A 15,700-nucleotide genomic window follows, 5' to 3' on the forward strand; every position below is an offset into this window, starting at 1 on the left:
TGCATTTTTTATGTCACCCACAACTTTTCTATTGGATTAAGGCCTTATTCACACGTCAGTGTTTTGGTCAGTGATTGTGAGCCAAAACCAGGATTGGAGCCTCCACAGACATAAGGTATAAGGGAAAGTTCTGTTCCTGTTCTGTGTTTAGAGTCGCATCAGGTTTTGGCTCAAAATCACTGATGGAAATAACTGACGGAACACTGACGTGTGAATAAGGGCTAAGATACGGGGATTGGGCTGGCCACTCCATAACGTCAATCTTGTTGGTCTGGAACCAAGATGTTGCACGTTTACTGGTGTGTTTGGGGTCGTTGTCTTGTTGGAACACCCATTTCAAGGGCATTTCCTCTTCAGCATAAGGCAGCATGACCTCTTCAAATATTCTGATGTATTCAAACTGATCCATGATCCCTGGTATGCGATAAATAGGCCCAACACCGTAGTATGAGAAACATTCCCATATCATAATGCTTGCACTACCATGCTTCACTGTCTTCACAGTGTACTGTGAATTCAGTGTTTGGGGGTCGTCTGACAAACTGTCTCCGGTCACTAGATCCAAAAAATAATAATAAAAAAAATATTACTTTCATCAGTCCACAAAATGTTTTTTTAGGCCAGTCAATGTGCTCTTTGTGTAACCTCTTCAGCACAGGTCTTTTTTTCAACAGTGGGACTTTGCGGGGGCTTCTTGCAGATAGCTTGGCTTCACATAGGCGTCTTCTAATTGTAACAGTACTCACAGGTAACTTTAGACCATCTTTGATATTCCTGGAGCTAATTGTTGGCTGAGTCCTTGCCATTTTGCCTATTCTTCTATCCATTCGAATGGTAGTTTTTCGCTTTCTTCCACGTCTTTCAGGTTTTGGTTGCCATTTTAAAGCATTTGCGATCATTTTAGCTGAGCAGCCTATCATTTTCTGCACTTCTTTATATGTTTTCCCCTCTCCAATTAACTTTTTAATCAAGGTACGCTGTCCTTCTGAACAACGTCTGGAACGACCCATTTCCTCAGAATTTCAGAGAGAAATGCACTGTAACCAACATGTACAACATTTGATGCCTTCCTTCCTTAAAGAAGGGCAATAATTGTCACCTGTTTTTCAAAGAATGAATGACCTCACTCATTGAACTCCACACTGCTATTATTTTGAACATGCCCCTTTCAATTAGTGATTGAATTACAGAGAATCAGCAGCATGCATGGCATGACTGTTGGGTCTATTGGATTTCTATTACTCTACTACACCTGCTAGTAAATTATTTGCCATGTAGAAATATAATTTCTACCAAAAACAGTGATTGATCAGGTTAGTGATGTCTGACTGATATTATTTTGAACACAACTGTAATGTACATCATGTTAGAATATTTTTAAGCAAGGTTAATTGCATGGTTGCTTATTTTATCCTATAAGCACTCCGCCTCTAATCAATTGGCCAGCAAATAGACAAAACATCGATCTTTCATATTTTTGTCATGAAAGAGCAGATTTTTTCCTTTCCCATAAAATACTGTCCCCAAGTCTTGGTAAAAACTTCATGTTTGATCAGGCAATCCATTTTGTTGTCCGTGCTGTAAAGGTGACATGTTTTGCTGCTTCTGACAACTTCTGTGTAAACCCTAACCAGCCTCTAAGAAACTTTTCTGGAGACCCAGGGTAAGACTGGCCCACCAGGGAACCAAAGGATCCTCCAGTGGGTCCAAGCTCTGACTATAATGGACCTATAATAAACCAGGGCGCGTGAGGTGCTATATACACAGAGGGTGGACCCCAAGGGACTTCAGTCCTTCACTGGGCCCAGAACTTGGGGGTATTGGTCACTAGTAGACAACAGAGTGCCATGATCAGCTGTATACATAGTAGGCAAATGAGATGTGAAATCTTCTCAGAAAAATGCGAAGCCCAATTACGAAAATGTGTCAGGTCCACTTCTACACTGGAAGATTCTCATGACCTTGTTCCTCCTCTTTTATGTCCCTATACCCTCTGTTTAGGCTGTATTTGAACTGGTATCAAATAAATTCCAAAAACACTGAAAAATTCTGAACCTCTGTGTACCTTTGATTTTACATCGAAACACCTAGCGGTTTCTTCACTAGTGTTTCAGTGTGAAAAAAAATTCATGGCATACTTTGAGGCCTGTCTATATTTTGGAGATATTCTTCCACTAGAAGTAGAATTGACACGAGGCCTTACAAAGTATTGACATTTGCACAAGCCTATGACCATTAATAGGACCTTCAGTCACTAGCAGTCAGGCCGGCAGGAGGATACTTACTGTTGTACAGAGTGATGACATGTAAACAGTTCAGAATCTGACGCTTGTACTCATGGATTCTTTTGACTTGTACATCAAACAAGGATGCAGGGTTAATTTTGATTTTGTACTCTTTTTCCAGGTAGGCTGAAAACTTCAGCTTATTTTCCTAGCAATTAGAAAAAAAAACAAAAAAAACACCATACTCATTAGTGGATGGAAAGAGCCGTCTTCACTGCACTTCAGGTCCCAATGAAAATTTTGTGCTGTTGCAGCCAATGGGTGACCGCAGTGGTAACATATCTACATGTGGCACGTTTCTGCTAGGTCAGGTGCCGCTAGGGGACATGCTTCCATTGACAGGTCCCACTGGATGGGGGGGGGGGGGGGGGGGGGGGGGGGGGTGGGCATTTAAAAAACGATATGAGGTTGAAAAAAAAAAAAAAAAAAGAAGATTATTGACTTCTACATCATACAAAAAGCTAGTCTGTTAAAGCCTTTCAATTAAGCCAATGAATAGACAATGTGATGTTGGCCAAACACTCCCAGTATGCTCGGTTTCTGAGTTCTTATTAATTGGTAGGATATTTATTAATGCAGTTTTCTTAGATAATAAGATTTCATAAAGAAAAGTGCTGCTGAACTATAGCATGTCCTGTACTATAGTGTGTACTGTATTCTTCAGGAGTATACTGCCGACACACACTGTACCAGTGGTGGCGAACCTATGGCACGGGTGCCAGAGGTGGCACTCAGAACCCTCTCTGTGGGCACCCCCAACCTGGAAAAAGTCTGTGGTGTACTAATATGCCTAGATGTTTCCTGCCATTCATCAGCGCAGGGCTATTACATCTAAATGATAAAGTACATGGAAGATATACTATACTGGTATTTAGGTTAAACTGCAGTGTTGGCACTTTGCAATAAATAAGTGGCTTTTGGGTTGCAGTTTGGGCACTCTGTCTGTAAAACGTTCGCCATCACTGCACTATACCAATACTCTATAGTGATGGTAGGATACTACAGTATTCATAAAGGAGAATATATTCATTACCTGTGTATATGCTTAAAGGGACACTTGCATTAGAAAGGAGTATATTTTTTAAACTCAATGGGGGTCACTTATTAAACAGAAATAAGCCTAAATTAGGCGTATTTCTAGCACAGATTGTGGCGCAAAGGTCCTTTGCGTCGCTATCTACGACTTCTCCCCGCTCACATCAGGTCTAAAACAGTGAGAGTGGCATAGGCGGGGAAAGTCACATTTACCATTTTCTACACCAGTTTTAGGAGTAGAAAAGGGTCTAAATGTAACACAGCCAGGGAGCTACCTTACATTTAGAAGAGGCGGAGGATCCGCCAAAGTTATGTCCTTCTGTAGGAGTCAACACAAATAAATGGGTAATCCATTAGCAGTTTACTGCTACTATGGAGGGCATGTTATCAGCAAGGTAATCCTTATTATAATAGTAGAACAGTATGACAGCTCTGTTGTTCTCTTGAGGCGTAGATAAAGAAGCCCACAGAAGAGCACTGCATTGATTAGTGTAATGTGTGATGCTCTAATTGAGTCACTACAGGAGTGTTCTCTCTGGCCGCAGTGAATTAAGTGAGACAGGACAGGCAGCAGAATGCATGGAGTGACTATAAAAATATATTCAAACTGCCATCCACTCACTTTTTATAAAAAATTTAAATGTGAAACCTTTTGATGGAACTACCCCTTAAAACTAATCTTTATTAAAGGGGTTGTCCGGGTTCAGAGTTGAACCCGAACATACCTCCATTTTCCCCCCGGCATCCCCCCTGACTTGAGCATCGGAGCAGTTCATGTTCCGATGCTCTCCTTTGCCCTGCGCTAAGTTGCACAGGGCAAGGAAATTTTTTAGAGATCTGATGATGTACCGGGGTCTCTCCATGGGGCTGCCAAGAAGCCCGGTCACGTCACCAGCACTGATGGGCGGGATTTAGCACTGCCCTAGCCAGTAAAACAGCTAGGGCAGCGCTAAAGCCCGCCCATCAGAGCCGGTGACGTCACCGAACACACTGCCGGGCGGAAGTTTCCACCCGGCAGTGTGTTATGATAAACAAAAGAGCCCGTGCTAGCCTCAGGGGGGCTGCCTGGGTGAAAATAAGGGTATGTCCGGGTTCAGCTCTGAACCTGGACAACCCCTTTAAGGCAAAATCCCTTCCATGGAACTGCACGCTCAGGCAACATAAGAAAATAGAAGCTAAATAGTGTTAGGATCGTATGTGTTTCCATTATGTGCGAAGGGACCCCAGAGAGAGGAACGAAGAGGTTTATTGGCGTTCATTTATGAATAGGAGGTAGGATGGCAGGGAAGGAAATGTCAGCACATATGGCCCTATTACAATGCATTCATTTCAGGGACAATTATTGGGAACAAGAATTCATAGGAACGCTCATTCCTTATAACTGGCAGCCAATCAGCCAATAAACAAACAGCCACTTGTTTGTTCAGAATGACAGATGTACGATTACCGTCAGCATATCTGCCTGCGTAATGTGCTGCCTATAATCAATATAACAGAATGAAAGAGGAACGACTGCCATAGTAATCATTCCTCAACCATTCACTTTGCATCAGTCTTGTGCGCAAACAAGCACCAGTCAACACTTTTTTACCATCCCTTGAAATAGAACAATATGACAATGCGGCCCTCAGACATTGTGCACTCCTGGTCTACTCCAACTGGGAGCCTAAAGGGCCGCATGCAGTCACTGGGGGCTCTCACTACGGCCCCTGACTCCAAACCCCCTTTTTTGGAACTGTCTTATAATATCTTAAATAACTCTTCATTTCAGTGAAGGGGGACATAGGGAAACAGCTGAGTGGGGTCACTTTGTACATATTTGCGGCTACCATACATCTCTGCCATAGGCTGGTGGATGCAGGACAGTGAATGTAATGTATGGCCCTGGAATGATAATGTGTTGTATCTTTTACGTTATAAAGATATGAATAAGCCACCGGATGCCCACGACTCTAGAACACGTACCTGCTTGACTTTTGCTATGTCATGCACAAAACTCTCATCGTCTACAAAGTCCAACAATTTCCTCAGCTGGCTCATGTCAGTCACAAAATCTTCACCAATTTTCTGTGAAGGGAAAAAAAAACAAAAAATAAAAAAACATCTTAGCTTTGCCCCTATATCATCACAGATGACTATTAATAAAAAGAGCGCATGTCCCTTACCCTACAGACTATACAGTGTGGTAAAAATAAAAGGTTCCACATTAACATTATACTGTATGGAGGCGCAAGTCAGAAAAAAAATAATTAAAGGGGCCTTCAAGCATCCTCAAAAAACGTGGTAAATGCAGGGTATGTTTGTTTTAAAATAAAAGGGTGGGGGAGACCTTTTCACTTGCTCAAACACCCTTCTACCCCACGGCCACCGCTTTGGTGCTTCCCGTCATCTTGGTTTCTAACACTGCGGAAATGACACCACTGTCTGCTTCATGTTATTGCTGTAGCCTTGGCATTGACGTGAGGTAGACTGCGAGACTGGCTTTGCAGCAATGATGTGCTCGACTACCTCACATGACCACTGAGGTCAGTGATTGGCTGCAGAAGTAGTTGATGACATCATCGTTGCAGCGCAGGAAACCAAGGTGACTGGGAGAACAAAAGTGGTGGCGCTGGAATAGATGGGGATTGAGTAAGCCTTTTTTTTTTGGGCATCCTGGAAAACCCCATTAAGGCCTAGTTCACACTTCAGTAATTTGGTCAGTGATTTCCATCAGTTAGGAGGGATCATGCACACGAACGTAAGGGCTCAGTGCTGATGTGTCTTTTGGGGACATGTCACCGCTGAATCCAATCACTGGCTGCAGAGAAGCAGATGATGATGTCCATGCTGGGGAGGAAGTAAACAAGCTGTGAACCAGAAGACAGACACATGGGAGCCAGTGCGCAGGACCGGAGCTGTAGGTAGAAGATAAGTAGGAATCTTCCTATGGCAGAGGAAGACTGTGGGCACCTTTAAGACAAGCACTAAAAAAGCAGCTCCACTCTACATGTTTCTCTTATTCCCATTTAGACTTGTACATGATTCTCAGCATTTCCAGGACATACATATATAGCTTTTCTACCATTTTCTGAGGACAAATTCCTAGATTTCTTTAAATTCCATGTATAACAGTGTTTTCCAGTTATTAGAAAAGGTCAGGAATTTTCAGAAATTGTATTTAAATAAATATGCTTTATGTTAAGTATTGAAATCTGTCCTAGGGGCTCAATACCGGAAAAGTTTAACGCAAGTGTGAAAGTACCCTAAATTATTGGCCATTTATGAAGGACTGTGATAAAATGTAGGAGTCTGAGTCAGAACGTTGGCTTACTGACTCCACAGCCCTGGTGGAGGCTGCACAGATATAGGGTATAAAGCTGTGATGGCTAACCTCCGGAACTCCAGCTGTGGTAAAACTAGGACTCCCCAGATGGACACTTGCTCGGCTGTTCTCAGAACTCCAAAGAAATGGATGGAGAATTCTGGGAGTCGTAGTTTATGCACCTTTTCTGTGTTTTTGACCCGCACCCTATTTTGGCTCACAATCACTGATGGTAATCACTGACCAAATCACTGAAATGTGAACCAGGTCTAAACAGGTTTTCCCAGCTCTAGCACCACACCTTCGTCAATACTAAATAGACCAAACAGAACCAATGAAATACATCTGTTACAAAGTCTGATGTAGAATAAGTCTGTTTTTTTATTCACGCTCCCACCAAGAGAGGATGGTAGCATGGCAGATTACCTCGGCAATGATGTCTGATAAGCCAGGGTTGCAAAGCATTAGCCACCTCCTTGGAGTGATGCCATTTGTCTTGTTCTGAAATTTAGGTGGTTCAATTTCATAGAAATCCTTGAAGCTGTAAAATGAAAACAAGTTCAGATGCATCAGCTGCAATACATATTACATGAGCTCTATCTGAACAAGACACATGACCCGTGTCTGTCAGAATGACAAGTTCAACCAAAGTTTTTCAAGTTCATTTTTGGGGCGCTTGTAAGAAAACACCAGGCATTTTTATGCTTTTTTTCTGATGTTTTTCAAGTTTTATAGAGAAACCTATGAGAAAGACACCAGAATAAATCCATATCTAGAACACGAAAAAATCCAAAACCGCTCAAACGCAACACAAAATACCCCAAAAATGCTTTCGATGCACTTAGAAAATGCAGCAAAAAATTACACTTTAATCAGATATTTTTTACAGTTGAAGGCAATTTACTTTTCTCTGGTATTTAGGAAAGTTTCCTGTCCAAATACAAAGCACATTACCAGTTTTTCCTTCTGCAGGCTCCATGTCAAACTCTTACCCTCAGTTCAGACCTGAGCGTTTTACAGCGCGTTCCTACGCGCTGTAAAACGCTCAACAAGGAGAAACCAATGCTTCCCTATGGGAATGGTTCTCACCTGGGCGTTTCACAGCGTGTACGATCGCGCTGTAAAACGCCCGACGCTCGAACAAGTACATGAGCGTTTTTTTGGGTGTTTGTCGCGCGTTCCCGTACATAGACTTTCGGGAACGCGCGACAATGTGTGTTCACTTGTCTCTGTATGCGCGCTTGTAAACGCCGGTACAATCGTGCATACAGAGCGCTCCTTTCAGAACTTTCTGGTGTGAACCCAGCGTTAGGCCCCTTGCAGACGAGCGTTCCACCCGCAGCGAGTCGGCATTGCAGCACCCGGCACTGACGGGATTCACATAGCATTATATTGATTTCGGATGCTATATAACCCTTACAGTTCTGGAATGTATTGGATAACACAGACAGCATTATGCCAGTGTTATCCAATACATTCCAGAACTGTAAGGGTTACATAGCATCATAAATCAATATAATGCTATGTGACCCCCGTCAGCGCTGGGAGGTCAGGCCAGGAGCTGCGTTGCGGACTCGCTGCGGGAGGAACGCTCGTCTGCAAGGGACCTTTGGGGCACATTTATTAAGACCGGCGTTTTAGACGCCTGGCTTAATAAGCCCCTGCACTGGCGGTGGATCACTGAAGTTATGTAGAGGAGCTCCTTGCTGTCTTACATTTAGACCATTTTTTTACGCCTAAACCATGCGTAGAAAATGATAAATAAATAAAGGCCTGCCGGCACGTCCCCTTCCCTGCTATGCCCCCCTTTTTTAGGCCTAGCACATAACGTGCAACAGAATCAGTGCCAGATATACGCCACAAAAGTGACGTATATCTGTTTGTAAATTACCCCTTCGCTTTTCCTGAGCTGGTGCAAGGAAACTAGATGCTATCTCCTATATACAGCACACAGAGAGAAGAAGAGATCCGTGTCCCCTATCTCTCTGTAGCACACCCTTTAGAAGCAGCAGCATGGAAGTCACGTTACAGCAGTAGTGTAGTTGTGAATCCAGCACTTGGGTGGGATATAAAACTAGAAGCAGAAGCTGCATCTCTGTGTGTCTGTGCCTCTCTTCGGCAGCTCACTTCTCCTTCTTCCCCTCTCCACAGACTTATATGTGCTGCAGCTGCCACCTGATCTCTTTGTCGTTTGACAGATCAGCACAGGAGGTTGGTGGAGGGGAAGAAGTGGCTGATAAACCTGAAGAAAGAGGCATTTTTTTCTCATAAAAGATACATTACAAAGTATATCTGCTCAGATTTACTAATGTGTGAGTGCCAAAAATCTGTCTAAAAAGTGGAACAATATGGAACATCTAGGGTTTCTACACTTCTTTCTGACAGGTTCAAGGGGTGGGGCTTAAAGGGAAGGGGTGGAGCTTCACAGAAGAGGGGGTCTAAAAAGCACCATTTTGCACCAGAATTGTGGTGTAAAAAGCTATCTCAAAGTAAGCTAACCAATAGTTGGTATAGAGGCCGAGAAAAGTATCTATCCCTGCACCAGATTTATCATCCAGCCTGAGCCCCGGTAAGAAATCTGCCGGTCTAGACAGCCCATCTATGCTTACACCCTCTATAGGATTAGTAAATCTGGGCCATTATCTTTGTATATACTATATATATTTCTGATATTTATTGATAGGTTCTCTTCAAACATACTCAGAGTCTTTAAACAATGAAGCAGGTGTTTTTTGTCTCCCGTTACTTACACGGTGTGCTTTACTATCTCGGAGTGGATCTTGGCCACACCGTTGACAGCATGCGATCCAATCACACATAAATGAGCCATGTTTATCCTCTTACAGTCGCCTTCTTCAATGATGGACATCCTTCGCAGACGGTCCATATCCCCAGGATACAAGGCTGCCACATCCTACAAATGTGTAGACAAAAGCACAATTATATAGACGGCTCTGGTGTCAGAGTCAGGAACAGGGGTCATTGCTAAACACAAGACATTCAAGGCCTTGTATTCCAGTTTTTTGATTCCTCATTTCTGAAACTGCAGGGTTCTAGGTGCTTGTGATACGCAACTACACTTACAATCGTGTCTTACAGGATTTGACTCCAATTTTTTTTTTCTGACCTCACTGTGCAGATCACAACCACAATAACTCACTTGGAAACATTTTTTTAATATTCCCGGTGGTAGTGTCTATAGTTTCAGCTCTGTTACTGAAGGAATATTCCAACCTATTGAAATGTCACACATGGACCAGATGTGAGCTCTTACATCCAGGTGTTTTTGATTGATTGCATATATAATCTCCAGATGGCGGGGCAGCAACTTCTCAAACAAGGTGACCGGCCAACGTTCCAGAGCCTCGGGCAGCACGGTGTGGTTGGTATACGCACAAGTCCTCTTGGTTACATCCCAGGCCTGGGGGAAGGAGCACAGATCACAGTAAGTTCACTGGACAGACGGTATAGCAAGTGGGTAATCAAGAAGATCATTCATTGATTTTAACTTTCTATAGTTTAAAATGCACAATAAATGATAAGCAAACACTTTGAAATAAAAAATTGTACATTTATAGGGGCTATCCAACGAAAAAAAATATATATTCTACATTTTTCAAAGCAGCACCTGAATCTGAATACTTTTGTAATTGCATACAATAAAAAATTTAGTATAGCCACGCAGTTATTGAATAAAATGTATCTGCATAGCGCCACCTGCTGTTTTCTCTTTTTCTTACTTTTCTGTCCATCTGGCTGAGGTGGACGAACATGGTAGCTAAATCTTTCCGCTATCACTTCGCTTCCACCATGTATAGGGTCAGAACTATTAACCCCTCCTGACACATCTGCAAACTCCTAAATCCACCTAATCTGTGAATGGGCAAGAGAGAGAAATAGTTCTGACCCAGTCCATAGCCCAGGCCAGGACGCTAGCAAAGAAAGCGACATCAGCAGAAGCAGGATTTTCAGGAATGTCACGTGACTGGGTTTTCAAGCAGTCAATCCAGTCAACTTCAGGATGATAAGTATATTACAAACTTTCTTCTACAGGAGAGTGATGTGTAATTAAGATAGGTTTGCAGGACACGCTGACTCACAGAAAACCCCTTTAATGTCAATCTCAATGGGGGAGTTTTATCAAACCGGTATAAAGGAAAACTGTGAGTTGCCCATAGCAACCAATCAGATTTCATCTTTCATTTAGCAGAGCAGCTCTAAAAAAATGAAAGGTGGAATCTGATTGCATGCTATGGGCCACTAAACCAGTTTTCCTTTAACCAGTTTTGATAAACCTACCCACGTTATTTTTAGGTTCAAAATTTAGTACTAATAAAATTTCTATTTCTTTACAATAATCAGAGCTTGATTTTATTCTATATAGTTACAAATCCCCTCCATAGACACAGAGGTATATTATTAATTCTTGCTACCTACAGCTGCCACTAGAGGGCGCTTTGGAGATAACAGCATGTATGCATTAACCTTCTACATTTGGTCTAGTGGTAGCAGAATTTAAAGGGAACCTGTCACGGGATTTTGTGTATAGAGCTGAGGACATGGGTTGCTAGATGGCCACTAGCACATCCGCAATAACCAGTCCCCATAGCTCTGTGTGCTTTTATTGTGTATAAAAACCGATTTGATACATATGCAAATTAACCTGAGATGAGTCAGAGCTTGAAAATATGACTCTTCTCTGGTCACACAAGTAAGATATGACTCTTATGTTAATTTGCATATGTATCAAATACTTTTTTTTTTACACAATAAAAGCACACAGAGCTATGGGGACTGGGAATTGCGGATGTGCTAGCGGCCATCTAGCAACCCATGTCCTCAGCTCTATACACAAAATCCCAGTGACTGGTTCCCTTTAAAGAGATTGTCTCATGGCTTGGTTGCTGCAGGTGAAATGTATCGATAGCCGCAGCTTCCACCAGTGAGGAAAGCTGATTGCCACAGTTTCTGAAGTTGGACCTACTACTGACGGCCAGGTCAGCTACAATTTAATCTGGTCAGCTTCCCTTTAATACGTAATTTAAAGCCTTTTTTTCCCATCCAAAACATAAAAATTTACTAAATTGGTAAATCGGAAGCTCAGACAGTGGCCAATGTTGGAATATTACATTTATCTTACTTTTCTATTCACTTGTAGCAGCCATTTGTATAAAAGTCACAGGAAGTACAACCATATTGATAGCCGCCTGTGAACTAGTTTTTCTGCAGGCTGTCACTTGATTGTCGACATCTGGCATCAGTTCCTGAACAGATAAATTTAGCGTACATAGGCCTCATGCACACAACCGTGGTTTTGGTCCGCATCCGAGCCGCAGTATTTGCGGCTTGGATGCGGACCCATTCACTTCAATGGGGCCGCAAAAGATGCAGACAGCACTCCATGTGCTTTCCGCATCCGTTGCTCCGTTCCGTGGTCCGCAAAAAAAAAATAACCTGTCCTATTCTTGTCCATTTTGCGGACAAGAATAGGCAGTTATATTAATGGCTGTCTGCGCAAATTGCGGAACGCACACAGACGCCATCCGTGCTTTGCGGATCACAAGACACACAACGGTCGTGTGCATGAGGCCATACACACAGGATATAAACTGCAATAGAAAAAAGGTTGTGGTTTCGCTGGGGAATTTGTGGCAAGATCCACATTTTACATTTGGATTTTGTAATAGATTTGAGGATTTCATTGCAAAGGGTCAAATCCATAATGAAAATCTGCAACGTAAATTGACATGCTGCAAATTCATCCGCTATGCTGGTATGGTAATATGCTGCAGAATTTCTGCCTGCAAAATCCTGACAGAAAACCTACAGCATATATGTCCTGTGTGAACAAACCCTTAGGCTGCGCTCACACGGGCGAGATTTCCGCGCGGGTGCAATGCGGTAGGTGAACGTATTGCACCCGCACTGAATCCCTACCTATTCATTTCAATGGGGCTGTTCACATGAGCGATGATTTTCACGCATCACTTGTGTGTTGCTTGAAAATCGCAGCATGCTCTATATTCTGCGTTTTTTCACGCAACGCAGGCCCCATAGAAGTGAATGGGGTTGCGTGAAAATCGCAAGCATCGGCAAGCAAGTGCGGATGCGGTGCGATTTTCACGCATGGTTGCTAGGAGACGATCGGGATGGAGACCCGATCATTATTATTTTCCCTTATAACATGGTTATAGTAAAACAGCGCTGGAGGGGTTAAAAAAAAATAAAAAATAATTTAACTCACCTTAGTCCACTTGATCGCGATGCCGGCATCTCCTTCTGTCTTCTTTACTGAACAGGACCTGTGGTGAGCATTCATTATAGGTCAAGGACCTTTGGTGACGTCACTCCAGTCATCACATTATCCATCACCATGGTAAAAGATCATGTGATGAATCATGTGATGACCGGAGTGACGTCACCAAAGGTCCTTTACCTGTAATTAATGCTCACCACAGGTCCTGTTCAGCAAAGGAGACAGAAGGAGATGCCGGGCCGCGATCAAGTAGACTAAGGTGAGTTAAATTATTATTATTATTTTTTTAACCCCTCAAGCGCTAGTTTACTATGCATTCTGTATTCAGAATGGTATTATTTTCCCTTATAACTATGTTAGGGGAAATAATACAATCTACAGAACACCGATCCCAAGCCCGAACTTCTGTGAAGAAGTTCGGGTTTGGGTACCAAACATGCACGATTTTTCTCACGCGAGTGCAAAACGCATTACAATGTTTTGCACTCGCGCGGAAAAATCGCGGGTGTTCCCACAACGCACCCGCACATTTTCCCACAACACCCGTGTGAACCCAGCCTTAAACTGATCACCAATATGGTTATACTTCTTGTTGTCTCTTTTATAGACAAAAAATAATAATAATGCACTGCATAAAAAACTAAATCGCAATATCCCTGTAAGTAAAAGAAAAATAATTCATAAACTTTGGGGGCATTTACTACATATTTCAGGCGCAGACTGTGACTTCCCTCCGCTCACGCCAGGTCTAAAATTGTGGGCGGGTAAGGGGACAGGCTCATTCATCATTTTCTACGCCGGTCTTAGGCATAGAAAGTAGTCTCACATTTAAAAGTGGCGCTGGATGCGCCAAAGTTATGGAGAGGCCGTTTCTACGGGGCTTTATTAAGACAGGCTTCTAAAATTAATATAGGAAAACTCCTTTAAGAGATAATGCCATAGTAAGATTGTGCTGTCATGTGTTGTGTGGCTTTACCTTGTCCCACTCCATGCCTTCCACATCTATAAAGATCCTCATGAGCTCAGGAATAGCGAGTGCAGGATGCGTATCATTCAGCTGTATAGCAACCTGTAGGATAAAAGTAATCACATAAGTTAAGCTCTGGAAAGTTTGTAATATAGTACATTTACAAGTTCAGTTACCACATGGTAATACTTCAGGACCCTCAGATTCATATTTTTATGTTCTGCTTAGCTATTTTTTGGTTGTTGCTTATTCTGACTTACGTTGGCAGCCATGTACCTATATTCCTTTCCTTTATGTCCCACCAGCACCACAATAATGGGTATTTCTGCCTGTGTACTAGTAGGACAGATGGCATTTTTAATTTTTACAAATTAAGTCTATATAAAAGGACATTTAAAGAGGACCTTTCACAGATTATTACACTATGAACTAACTATACAGACATGTAGAGCGGCAGCCGTGGATCTCACTGCACTTACTATTATCCCCGGGCGCCGCTCCGTTCTCCTGCTATGCCCTCCGGTATCTCCGCTCACTAAGTTATAGTAGGCGGAGATTCCAGTCACCAAGTTATGGTAGGCGGAGTCTGCCCTTGTTCTGCTCTAGCGCTGCCCAATCGCAGCGCAGAGCTCACAGCCTGGGAGGTTATTTTCTCCCAGGCTGTGAGCTCTGCAATGCGATTGGCCAGCGCTACAGAAGAACAAGGGCAGACTCCGCCTACCATAACTTAGGGAACGGAGATACCGGAGGGCATAGCAGGAGAACGGAGCGGCGCCCGGGGATAATAGTAAGTGCAGTGAGATCCCCGGGCGCCGCTCTACATGTCTGTATAGTTAGTTCATAGTGTAATAATCGGTGAAAGGTCCTCTTTAAGCCCCTTCCACCTTATGCCCACCGGATCAGAATTGGCGTGTAGCTTGGAGCTCACACTATGGGGGAGATTTATCAAAATTGGTGCACAGGAAAATTGGCTTAGTTGCCCCTACCAACCAATCAGATTGATCCTTTCATTTTCCAGAGGGGCTCTGAAAAATTGAAAGGTGGAATCTGATAGGTTGCTAGGAGCAACTAAGTCAGTTTTCCTTTACACCCGTAGCCCGCAAAGATTACTCCCCCAGTGAGAAATCTCCTCAAATATGTTTATCAACCATTATAGGTAGAATTTCCGGTTCTCGGAGTAAGCGGCTCTCAGGCAGTTGAATTTGTATTCCACAGACAAGAGTGCCCCTCCAATGGATTTACTTCTTACTAAGGTTACTTTCACACTGGCGTTATGCTGTTCCGGCATGGCAACAGCCTGCCAGATCCGCACTACCGTTTGCACACGTGTGCTGCCGGAAGTCCGCCTGGCCCCATTCACTATAATGCACACGTCAGCACATGTGTACAAACGATAGTACGGATTCGGCAGGCTGTTCCCCTGCCGGAAAAGTCTAACGCCAGTGTGAAAGTAGCCCAAGTCCCCATTACTGTGCAGCTGGTAGGATGTAGAAGCATAGATTTGTACAGTTAGGCCTCCTGCACACTAGCCGTGCTTTTATGGGTCTGCGATCCGGCCGTTCCGCAAAAAGATAGGACACGTTCTATCTTTTTGCGGAACGGAAGTACGGGACGAAACCCCGCGGAAGCACTCTGTAGTGCTTCCGTTCCGCATCTCCAGGTTTGCGGACCCATTGGAGTGAATGGGTCCACATCTGTGAACTACGGTCGTGTGCAGGAGGCCTAAGGCTGAGTTTATACTTCAGTTATTTGGTCAGTGATTTCCATCAGTTATTGTGAGTTATTGGGAGCCAAAGCCTGTGTGGATCAAAAACACATGAGAGATGAATATCTTTCCATCATATCTTATCGGA

The 15,700-nt window shown here is 43.2% G+C and overlaps 1 protein-coding gene across 1 annotated transcript in view; it reads right to left on the minus strand.

Moving 5' to 3' along the window:
- PYGB (glycogen phosphorylase B) overlaps nt 1-15,700 on the minus strand; it is a 124,044-nt gene that overhangs the window by 25,984 nt on the left and 82,360 nt on the right. The window contains exons 9-14 of the mRNA XM_040429652.1: nt 13,857-13,949; nt 9,899-10,045; nt 9,375-9,538; nt 7,051-7,165; nt 5,286-5,387; nt 2,286-2,433 (exon numbers count right to left, since the gene is read on the minus strand). Coding sequence (XP_040285586.1) covers nt 2,286-2,433; nt 5,286-5,387; nt 7,051-7,165; nt 9,375-9,538; nt 9,899-10,045; nt 13,857-13,949 — 769 coding nt within the window. The remainder of the gene's footprint in view (nt 1-2,285; nt 2,434-5,285; nt 5,388-7,050; nt 7,166-9,374; nt 9,539-9,898; nt 10,046-13,856; nt 13,950-15,700) is intronic.

This window comes from Bufo bufo, chromosome 4 (genome assembly GCF_905171765.1).
Source record: "Bufo bufo chromosome 4, aBufBuf1.1, whole genome shotgun sequence".
Classification (NCBI taxonomy): Eukaryota; Metazoa; Chordata; class Amphibia; order Anura; family Bufonidae; genus Bufo; species Bufo bufo.